The 12119-nt window shown below is 37.0% G+C and overlaps 1 protein-coding gene across 1 annotated transcript in view; it reads right to left on the bottom strand.

Annotated features, from left to right (window-relative positions):
• The window catches only part of LOC763529 (echinoderm microtubule-associated protein-like 6), a 39497-nt gene that overhangs the window by 8900 nt on the left and 18478 nt on the right, over positions 1-12119 (bottom strand). Inside the window, exons 19-31 of the mRNA XM_030998705.1 lie at positions 11173-11304; positions 10406-10671; positions 9782-9977; positions 9080-9200; positions 8318-8408; positions 7537-7666; positions 6789-7061; positions 6196-6416; positions 5368-5525; positions 4657-4771; positions 3998-4186; positions 2811-2983; positions 159-321 (exon numbers count right to left, since the gene is read on the bottom strand). Coding sequence (XP_030854565.1) covers positions 159-321; positions 2811-2983; positions 3998-4186; positions 4657-4771; positions 5368-5525; positions 6196-6416; positions 6789-7061; positions 7537-7666; positions 8318-8408; positions 9080-9200; positions 9782-9977; positions 10406-10671; positions 11173-11304 — 2228 coding nt within the window. The remainder of the gene's footprint in view (positions 1-158; positions 322-2810; positions 2984-3997; positions 4187-4656; positions 4772-5367; positions 5526-6195; positions 6417-6788; positions 7062-7536; positions 7667-8317; positions 8409-9079; positions 9201-9781; positions 9978-10405; positions 10672-11172; positions 11305-12119) is intronic.

Raw genomic sequence — 12119 nt, 5'->3', positions numbered from 1 at the left:
AACAAAAAAGGAAAACAACAAAAACAACAAAATGAAATGACATAAGCATAAAGGATTTGAACAGTAATTATGCCCACCTTTCGTCTCCACTTGCCACTCTTATAAATGCCTACATAAGTTACGGTACATAGGTAGAGTGCCATAGCTATGCTACATACCTGTATATATTTGCTGTCAGCTGAGAAGTCTATTTGCACTACGAAGCTTGAGATACCTTTACAGAAGCCAGCCCTTGATAGTGCAGACCCTGCGCTGATGTCATAGAAATCAACGCTGCCATCGTCAGATGCTACAGCAAGGTATTTAGAGTCTGGGCTGAACCTGTGAAGGAAACATGAAATCAGGGGAAAATTAATTGAAAAATACATGAAAGTCAATGTTAAAATGACCTTGTTTTATTATTATTATTTATGATAGCAATTATAAAAGATATAGTGGCTTTTCCACACACTGCTTTAAAACTGGATGTAACCGCAAGTTTGGTATATATTAACTATTTTTCATGTACTAAACCATGGAAAACTTGCTTCATCATTCTCATAATATAGTATTAATGACTGCTTTGAGAGAAATAGTTGTTTTTATACGCTCAAGGGAAGGTTAGAATTGTGCTATTACCCGAGGCGTGCCGAGGGGAATAGCACAATTGTAACCTTCCCGAGAGCGTATAAAAACAATTATATACCTCACTTAAGAAATCCAGCCATCTGATTGGTCGAATTGCATTCATAAACTTCAACTGTTCCTGTAAAATTCTCGGTAACCATGCATAAAACATTTCAATATTTTTAATAACCATGGTTATTAAAAAAAGTTGGTCAGCGTCCATGGTTACCCCATAGGTTTACATGTTAAAAAATGGTTTGAGTGATGGAGGATGCCGTATGTGTGCGAAGGATTGGTCGGTAATTTCAATACAATTGAATCTCGATCGATCTTACCGACAATTTTGTCTTGCATTGTTGACATGAAGACGAAAATAAACTTCCAAAAACAAAAAAACAACATCTGCCGATAGATCTTGATCTAAGTTCGTGCCAATATGCATTGCAAAAGTAAAAGAAGAGTCCGTATATGGAGCTTTTGCGAAGCATTCATCACACGCGAAGCCGGTTTCAATCCATTTTAATGTATATATTGGAGAAAACTGCAAAGCATGTTAACGGCGGGCCATAGCCGAGTGGTCTAAGCGTTGGTTTCCGGTACACCTTTTGTTGTACGCAAGAGTTCGAATCCCGTCTTCGACAAAAATGATAAATATTTTTAATTTTTCATTTTTTAGTCTATTTTTTTCGGCATATAAAAGTATTAATGACTGCTAGTATTAAAAACAACATCTGCCGATAGATCTTGATCTAAGTTCGTGCCAATATGCATTGCAAAAGTAAAAGAAGAGTCCGTATATGGAGCTTTTGCGAAGCATTCATCACACGCGAAGCCGGTTTCAATCCATTTTAATGTATATATTGGAGAAAACTGCTAAGCATGTTAACGGCGGGCCATAGCCGAGTGGTCTAAGCGTTGGTTTTCGGTACACCTCTTGTTGTACGCAAGAGTTCGAGTCCCGTCTTCGACAAAACTGATAAATATTTTTAATTTTTCATTTTTTAGTCTATTTTTTTTCGGCATATAAAAGTATTAATGACTGCTTTAATATTCGAGAAATAGTTGTTTTCATACGCTCTCGGGAAGGTTAGAATTGGGCTATTCCCCTCGGCAAGCCTCGGGGAATAGCACAATTCTAACCTTCCCTTGAGCGTAATAAAACAACTATTTCTCTCAAAGCAGTCATTAATACTATACTATTTCTCGAATATTAAAGCAGTCATTAATACTTTTATATGCCAAAAAAAAAAGAAAAAAAAAGAAAAAAAAAAAAAAAACTTTTGTCGAAGATGGGATTCGAACTCTTGCGTACAAAAGGTGATGTAACTACAGTCAGCGCCTCAAACCGCTCGGCCAGCGCGCACTGTCACCATGTACAGTAGTTTTCTTTAATATATACATTAAAATGAATTGAAAACGGCTTCGCGTGGTCAATGCTTCGCCGCTGCTCCATTAAACGGGCCCTTCTTTTACTTTTGCAATGCATATTGGCACGAACTTAGATCAAGATCTATCGGCAGATGTTGTTTTTTTTGTTTTTGGAAGTTTATTTTCGTCTTCATGTCAACAATGCATGATAAAATTGTCGGTAAGATCGATCGAGATTCAATTGTATTGAAATTACCGACCAATTCTTCGCACACGTACGGTATCCTCGATCGCTCAGACCATTTTTTAACATGTAAACCTATGGGGTAACCATGGAGACTGACCTATTTTCCCAATAACCATGGTTATTGGGATTTTGAACTGTTTTTTAACCATGGTTACCGGGAATTTTCGGGAACAGTTAAAGTTTATGAATGCAATTTCGACCAATCAGATTGCTGGATTACTTAAGTGAGGTATATAAAAAGAATTATCAATGGACACGTATCTAAGTACTAAATATGAAGCTCTTTCAAGATCCTTCAGCTTCATATGTTAATGAGTCTTATCAGGACAGGCTGTTAATTCATACAGTTATGACAAGTAGAAAATATTCATGTACAAAAAACATGTCACTGCCAAGAAGAAATGACTCGAACAGGGGCTACAACTACACATATAAAAGAAAGACACTAGATATGTTATATGAGTAATGACAAGTATACATTTCATCCCAAATAACAATTTCACACACCTTTGTGGATAATAGACAAATGACAAATGCAGAATTTTAAAATTGCTCCAACATAACAGTCTGACAGCAGAGTTATTCTTACTTGATGTCCTGTATAGCTTTGCTCCTGTCTCTCTTGCGTCCCCACATCTCTAGAGTAGCTACAGTTAAGATGACAAACTCTCCATTCTTGAGACCAACAGCTAGCTTCTCACCATCAGGACTGTAGGTTATAGACCTGGCTGCAGTCCCAATCACTGCCTTGTTCAACATTTTCTACATTCAGTGAGAAATCAAATCATACCATAATCAGAGCAAGAAGAGTGCTGTGGATCATCATCACCAAGAGAATCGATGAAGATCTAAAAAGAACATGTGTCGTGGATGTGTTTTAGATGTGCCATGGCCAGCGGTTCAAATTCCTTTGGCCAGACAATAATCTACATATACCACTCTTAACCAATGTGAAATAAAAGATATATTTATATCAAGCAGAGGAGAGTATGCTTGTATCGTAAATGCATCTATCATTATGGTGATTGATATTGATTTATTTTTAAATTCAACTGGGTAACTTTGTCTCAGATTCTGAAAAAAAATCCTGGATTTAGCTCATGCTGCAATGATAATTATAAACCTTTAGGTCAGTCAGGAACCCCATGACTTTTGCAAGCCGATCGCCTGTCTGATTATTGAGATATTTATGATCGGAAATCGAAACCAAATTTGCGTTTTCCTAACGGTTTTCATAAAAACTAGTCTGTTGGGGAAAAGGAGTATGGTAAAACTGGTCACTCAAAGATTTTTTACTTTTTTGAGGCACTTCTTGATCATTTTGAAGCGCAATTTTTTAGGGCTTCAATATTACACCATATCACGCACACTGATAACATGTAGGGCTGTGCATCTCAGATTTAACATTGTTAAACGATGCCTTTGAGGATTATGGTATGAGGTTCCATCTGTATTGTTTACAGAAGAAATGTGATTGGGATGGCCAACAGTCTCTGCCTCCATGAAGAAAAATACATGTAGAGTAAGAAAGTCAAGGGGAAAAGGCTAAAGAGTGGAAATAAGGAAAATGAAGATAAGATGGGTTGAGGAAGAAGGGAAAGGGGCAGAGAAGAGTGTGAGTGTGTATGAGAGAGACAGAGAGGGAGGGAGAGAGAGAATTAGAGAGAGAGAGAGAGAGATAAAGAAATGAGGAGAGAAAGAGAGAACGAGAGAGAAAGAGATAGGGAGGGAGAGAGAGAGAGAGATGGATGGGTCTTCCTCAATCAGTTGTCTTACCTTGTTAGGAACATCCCATATTCTAATGGTTGTATCATCACTAGCTGATGCAAATACTTCTTTGGTAGGGTGAGCAGCGAGACCCCATAGCTCCCCTTCACCGTGACCCTGGCTTAGATTGGTTACTGTTCCTTTCTTCTCGTCAATCTCAAATATCTCACTCTCCTTAGTACCTATCAGGATCTTTCCCTATCAAGAGAAACAATATGTGTCAGCTCTAGATTGAACAATGAATTATCGAGCTTGAATACTGTAACATTTTCTGCATCTAACTTTAGCATTTGCATTGAGGCATTTATTTACAGATTCTTGAAATTCTGGAAATATGACCATGTTGTAAACATTTAGAATCTGTTCATTGCTTAAACCATCAAACAACAAATAATCAATTCTCTCTATCAATTTTTCTTATGTATGACAATTTTAACTACACTTTTATGTTCTTTTTGGCTTAAAGACTAGTGCAGAATTCATAACTATTAGTTCAAAAAAGTCTTAACTCTTGGCATTTCAATCTATCTTTGGACTGCTGACAAAAATAAAATGCAACATACTTTCGTTAATATGCATCATGACAAAATGCAAGAATGAGAAACAAATATTGGAAAACAAGCATCACTGCAAGTAATTTGAAGGAACCTCTCGGAGTTGGAACTGACCTTGGCCCTACAGACACTCTTGACGACATCCATCTTGTTGCCTGTGCTGAGCTGGAAGTTTTTACATTTCTTCATGTCCTGGTCCCATAACTTCACTGCATTTCCACTACGTCCACTACATGGGAAACAACAAACACAAACTTCATTGCCTATATCAATGCTAACACTGCATAATAATATACCCAAATATGAAAAGTTCGCTACATTACACTCTGTCAACTGTAGGATGCAACATGCATGAATGCCAAGTGGGATAAGGGCTCAAATTACTTCAAAAGAAAAGAGAAGTAAAAATTCAACAACAACAACAGTAAAAAAAAAAATCATATCCTGTGTCTAGAGCTGGAAGAGCAATAACTCATGACTTCTAGTGTCTTTTGGTCTGCTAAAAGACAATACGTATTTACCTATAACAAACAGAGTCACAGCAAACACTTGAAAAGGGGGATACTTCAACCAAAATAGGTTCAAATACATTTTTCCTGACTTTTGAAGGAAAATATCTCCTAGGGTGAAAAAAATTCTTCATTGATTTTGATAAAACTAATGAGGAGAACCTAGTTTCGAATGAATTTCAATTCTATAATATGACATTTCCACAACCATGATTAAGCTGAGATGACAAATGGAGGCAATTTGGAATGGATAATGGGTAAGATTGTGCACATCAATGAGTTAATGCCATTGCATTTTCAAAGTGGGATGACTTACGCCTTCTCCTTGCCTCCTGAGACGATGAGTCCATCTTTGAGGGTTGTGTAGAGAGTGAATACGGCATCTTGGTGAGCTCTGGTAACCACTTTAGCTAACATATGACCCTTCCATACATACACATCACCGCACATAGATCCAGTAAATGTGGTCTCATTCTAGTTATGAAAGTAATCAAACAATACATATATGGTATGATACAATGGTTTTTTGTGTTTTTTCCTTTTTATGACTGTGAAGGATCCTTTTTGTTTGAGTTATACAAACCACATTTCAAACCAAATGTAATAGGATTAAGACCTTTGCAATTCTTTCCGGTTGACAAATAAATCAGTATCAAGTTCAATCTAAAGGCTAGGCTATTGCAGGTCAACTAGGCGTTGTGGCGTTCGCCTATAATCCAGCTTACAGTGGAAGTTACAAACTGATTCAGCCGAGGACGCAGGTTCGAAACTGAGTCACGTCTTTCGGATGGTGACGTTAAAAGTCGGTCCCCAGACGTAAATAATCATATCTGATTGATACACGTCAGTAAAAACCCAAATACACACACACACACACACATGTTGGAACTTATTCAATCATTGAATATTCCTGGCTTCTAGATATTTTTTAACAAACGATCAATATTCTTATGTAAACTGGCACTACACTTTGAATGTACAAAAATTCAAACTTTATGACTTTCACAAAAAATAGTGTACTGAGGAAAGAAAAGAAGAAGCAATGACATGAAATATGCATGATTACAGATAAATTAAGGATACAAAACAGACAAGAAATGAAGAAAAACATTCAGATCTTCAGTATCTCATTAAAATGACTTACTGCTCCGAATGCTATTGAGAGCATGGTTTGCATCTTGGATTCCTGTGGATTGGTACCAGATCTCTTGAGTAGACCTCTCTTGCCTAGGAGCTGACTACCTGCTACCGTCCAGAACTTGACGTGCTTCACACCAACCGTCACAAACTGAGAATCAGAGTCCGGTCTGAATTCGGCCATGAAGATTCGCTTCGTGTGTCCAACACCACTTGCAATCCTAGAACCTATCAAGAAAAATCAGAGGTCAGAAATTAGTGTCACTATCCATGACCTTCTATCACCCATCAATGCTCTTGATACTCTTACATTCTTCATAACTAATGTTTAGAGTCTCTCCATTCAAGGCTAGTCAAATCAATGATATAAAGTCTATAAATACAGCTTTTAACCTCATTGCAATGTATATTCAATACCATCATCGAGGAGACTTTGTTGTGGGGGAGAGACCTACTCTTAAATTTAGAATTATTTTTATAAATTGACTTCTTTCATCATAATATATATAATTCACAGAAGACAACGGGATGACAGTATCAGCTATGTACGTATCTCAAAGAATGATCAAAGAATCTATTCTAAGAATGAACTCCTCTTACCATCTTGCCATCTCCATACGGCAAATGAATGGTTCTGGTCGATGCCAACGGTCAGCAATAGCTTCCCGGACGCACTGAAGTTCACTGAGCAAACACCCTTGGTGTGGAACCCTCGTATGAGTGACAATGTCTCCTTGGTCTCTGCATTCCAGACATTGACCGCTGGTGTCTCACCGATCTGACCGGTCGCTATAACGTTGGGATACTTGGGGTGCTGATTGACAGTCAGGCATATGATGTCATCCGTGTGCTCAAGGTAAAAGCTCTGGCTCCCTGTGGGTCAAAGGTAGTAGGTCAAAGGTTGAAGGTCTACCTACACATCAATAAAGTAGTGACACATTGCCCCTCACCTGTATAGCAAATTTTGTTTGCAATTTTGAATGGGAATAATTTCAGATGTTTCTATCACTAAAGCAACAGTTCAATATCAGGAATTCATTTACTTCCATTAAAATAAATCACTCATATCACTTGAAGTAATAAAGTTTTTACCTTGGATCAAATCATACATTGAAACTTTTCATTGCTTTCTAGAAATAACATTTGATTTTGTACATACATCAAGGTTTGTACTTTTGTGCTGATCAGAATTACCCCTTATTGGCCTACCTTTTGATGTACCCAAATGCAAATATATGATCTCTGTTTTAATCAAATGACAAAGAATGAAAATACATGTACCATCCAGCCATAGTATAAATAACAAAGAACAATGCTATATGTGAGCACATGACCTAGGATGACTGACCTTTTTCAAGGTTTTGGACGATGCCAGCTCCAGCGGCATGATAGACGATATCAGCACCGTCATTGAGGTAATGGAGGTTGTTTCTACAGTCATAGCCTCGATAGCCATGGATGTGTTGCAGTACTAACTCCTGCAAAACATACAAAAGTTAGAAAGTAACAATTCAATAAATCAACTTAAGAGAAATAGAATTATGAGTTTACAGCTTTAAAGTTTAGTCAAGTAAACAGAACAAATGTCACAATATACATAATCATCCCAACGCAGCACTAACATCCTTTGGCATGACATTGATCTAAATTTGTCACACTCCACCCAGGTGAAGTAAATGGGGACCTGTAGGAAGGAATTTCTTGAATGCTGTGAGCACCAAAATCGGTAGCCTAGCAGACCTGGGTAATATTGGAGCGCTTTGAGCACCTTGCAGGGTGGATATGTGCGCTAAATAAATATCCAATATTATCATTATTATTATTATTTTACATTTAAATTATTAATAACTTCAATACTTCTTGATTCTAAAAACCATGAACGATTTCTTACAATGCAACTTTATTCACTTATCAATTCTGATATGACAGACATGCACAAAGTTTTGCCTGTTGGATACAATTTGATTTTGGTAAACGGCATTTTGAGTAGAATGTCTCATGCTTTACAGTGTTCAAGAGTAATGCAAATCTCTTGTAAGTTAAAAGCCATCAACAAAAATTGCCTACTGCCACGCTTTGCAAATATTAATATATAAACCTTAAAATACTTTTGAGACAATCACACTTACCTCTACTTGGCCAGGCCTTTTCCTCTTGCCTGTATCTACATCACTCTTCTTAACTTTAGTGGGTCTGGCTGCAGCCCTGCTGCAACTAGGCCTGTAACAAAATAAAAAGACATGACCTACAATATTGTTTTTTAATGGAGAAGGGAAATAAATGGACTGTTTCACAGTAATATCTTAAAGGCATTGTTTAACAATGTTAAATACGAAATGCATGGTGTAATATTCAAGCCCAAAAATATTGCGCTTCAAAATGATCATAAAGTGCCTCATGAATTTTTACCATTACTCATTTTCCCCAATAGACTGGAGTGTTATAAAAACCGTTAAAGAAAATGCAAAATGAAATTTCAATTTCGATCATAAATATCTTGATAATCAGACAGGGGTTGGCTTGTAAAAGTCATGGGATTCCTGACTGACCTAAGGGTTTAAAATTGTGATTGCAGCAGGAGCTAAATCCATGATTTTGTTTCAGAATCTGAGGCAATGTTACAGAGTCACTTTAAGAACCTAAACAAAATCAAAAGTGATATGTGTAGCGGCCTGTTGACTTGATATTAAATGAGGTTCATCTGGAACTCCTGAATTGTAAAGGTAAAAACTCCCTCTATGTTTGACTTCCAGTGCGGACATATTTTCCTTTCTCTGTTTGACAAAGCATTCATTTTGGATCAAAGATAAATTTCTATGTTGTCAATCTTAATATAAAGAGATGTGCAGTGAGCTGTACCACAATCATCTTCTCTTATAAGCTGTACTTACGCATCATCATCCTCTACATCCCTTAGATGAGGCTTAACTCCAGCCATATCTCTCTTTGGACCTGAGTATGTCTTGGCTGAATAGTCCATGTCCTTCTCACGCTGAACATCACTGTCATAACCTGGGAGACAGAGAGAGAGAGAGAGAGAGATAAACAAACTTTGCCTTAGAAGTTATGTTTCTACCATTCAAAGTAATTGGGAAAGGTCTGTTGATGAGGAAGATCATTTTAATTATTACCCATTCTATGTCACTAAGTTTTTTGGTGAAAACTTATCAAGAAAAAAATTCAAGAGTAAAGTATATATATTTCAATTCCTTGTTTCATTGATAAATTGGAAATTTCTTACGAGGTAAATGTAATAAACTTCACAATATACGGTATATACCTCTTTCTGCTTCAGAGAGAGAGAAAAAAATAAATTGCTTTTCTGAAACTAGAAACATTTTAGAAAATTGCACAATATCGCCCCAGAGCGGTGGTCATAGGCATAGAAGGTAAGACTGACATGCATAGTAAGTGGCAAATAGGAATAACAATGTGCAAGTCATTTTAGCAGAGAAACTTGGACTAGTTACATTATAATGGCATTCATAATATATCTCATTTTCATATCTTGTGCATTTGTTAAATTCATGAATTTTAAATTAAGATTACTTTGTATCAAGTCATGAGTAACATCTATCTATAGTATAAATCACCTTCTTCCTCTGAGTCTGTGTCTGAGTCATCGCTATCTCCACACGCATTGCTTTCACCAGCGCCATCTCGTGACCATACCATGATAGAGGTATCAGCCCCACCTACAGATATCAGCTTCCTATCATCATGTGACCACCTGACGTTGGTCACATGGGCGCTGTGTCCGACGTACTTCTTGAACTTGGCATTCTTCCCCTGGTGAAAAAGATAGAAAAATGGGGTTGGATTTGTTCAATGGATTCAGTAAAACATGTGACAGATATTGCGAGTATGAGGAATAGTATTGGCAAGCCCAAATATGAAATATTCAAACGCCATTCAAACGCCACTTCTACAGGAAACATTTAATAATGGGGATGGACTTTGACACTAGTTGCATCTAATGACTAATAAATAGCATGGAAATCAAGAAAAGCAAATATATTTGTAGATTATTACAGCAAATATTTACTTTGTGCATATGATCAATATGTATGTTGTGTTAAACCTTATGCAAGTTTCCAATGCCTTTTAAGTTACATTTAAGCATAATTCGAACACATCAACTTTTTTTTTGTTGGTGGGGAGGGGGGAGGGGTCAATTTGTAATTATACATAGTACCTTAAAAGATCCATAAACCTACCGCAACAGGCCACTGGAACAGCTTGACAAATCCAAAGTCATCTCCCGTTGCAAAAGTTGTGCCATCATGTGACAAGCAGCCAGCGTTGACGTCCGTCACATCACTCTTGGCAGGCCAGATACCTGTACAGGTATGTCCCAGGACACAGGTCCACGATGCCCAGTTGAGACGCTCTATCTCCATGTTACGTATGGCATGCCTCCTGCCTCTTGGGGCTTCAAAGAACAGCTGTTCCTTGGCACCGGAATTGGACATGACAAGTTTGCCTGTTGAGTGAAGGATGAAAGGTGGAACAGAGTTTACAGGAAATGAAGAATCACTTTTTATCAATGAGCTTTTCAAGGATTCTTCTGCAGCTGCTGAGATGTTAAACACAAATGTGGCTGATAGTAGACAATGTTTGGTTGTAGCATTACTGAGCTTGATGATTTATATGGGTCGACTATCATCAACTATTCAAGAAAAGTCACAAATGGAAAGCACGATGGCTCATTGTAGCTGGTGGCATTGCATTGCACCTTAGATTTTACTCCTACTTTATGACTAAAAGATTTGGTATTACTTAGCCTAATTGAGGTAGTACATATGTTTACTAGCTCTGGATCCTAATATCATGGCTCTATCTCTGTACAACAAAATGATGCTTTTGCAACGATCTAAATGCATTCAGGATGCTGCTTTTCCTGTCACAGGGTTTTGTTTTTTTACAGGTCTTTCGCCTAATTTTCTACAACCATTTTTGTTTCAACAGCTGATGATAAACCTACCTGATCGATCCCAATCTGTATGTGTAATATAACTGGATGATCCTTTACATGTACCAACTCTCTTGCTGTTCATTACATTGTAGATGTCCACATAGTTGTCATGAGATGCTACTGCTAGGTATTTTCCAGGATCTGTTGAAATTATACACAATATGGTCAATGAAGAAAATTTGAGACTAAGAACAAGGTAGCACCAATTTTTAAACAGGGAATGGATTAATCGAGCACCCAAATGACATGGCACACAAATTTGCAATTTCAAAACTTGCTGAATTCAGCCATCGCCTCTGGGAACCAGGTGGTACCTGTTAAGCATATCATATGGAACTCATATAATCCAGTAGTCAATTGGCTAAATAGGAATATGACCTTGGTAAAATGATGTTGGGGTTAGTTACAATTTCTCATTGCTATTCTAAGAAGAAGCTATGCACAAAGAATGTTTATGCGTTGAATCAATGGTGATTGGTTAAAGGTATTACAAAGTTATATTGGAAACATATGTGATCCTACAATATTCAGTGATCATTGTTGCGGTTGAAATCAAGTCTAAAGTGATGAAATGGTAAACAATAAACTCTTTTTGTTGTATAGCTCCCTCTCAAGGTTAAGATATTAATTTAGCTATAAAACAATATTTCTTGATTAAAATCGATCGATTGGCTATTCCCATTTGGAAATTATATATCACAACTACATATTCAGAGATTTTCATGGTCGCAGCTACCATTGTATGGCCATAGGCATTGTTTGAAAATTATCAAAATTTACCGGGAGCACCTGTAAATTTAGATATTCAATTTTTCTCGAAAGAAGAAGTGTTTTAGGGGCTAAATTTTCTAGTGCTTATAATGCAACCACAGGGGCATCCAAATATTTCCAAGTTGTAAAGGATCACTATCCAGCCAATTTTCAAAATTTCCCAAAACTTTGTATTACCTTTAATG

The sequence above is a fragment of the Strongylocentrotus purpuratus genome, unplaced genomic scaffold (assembly GCF_000002235.5).
Source record: "Strongylocentrotus purpuratus isolate Spur 01 unplaced genomic scaffold, Spur_5.0 spur5_scaffold_5, whole genome shotgun sequence".
NCBI lineage: Eukaryota > Metazoa > Echinodermata > Echinoidea > Camarodonta > Strongylocentrotidae > Strongylocentrotus > Strongylocentrotus purpuratus.
Note: the sequence above shows the minus strand (reverse complement) of the source record. Positions and strands in the feature narration are given on the sequence as shown.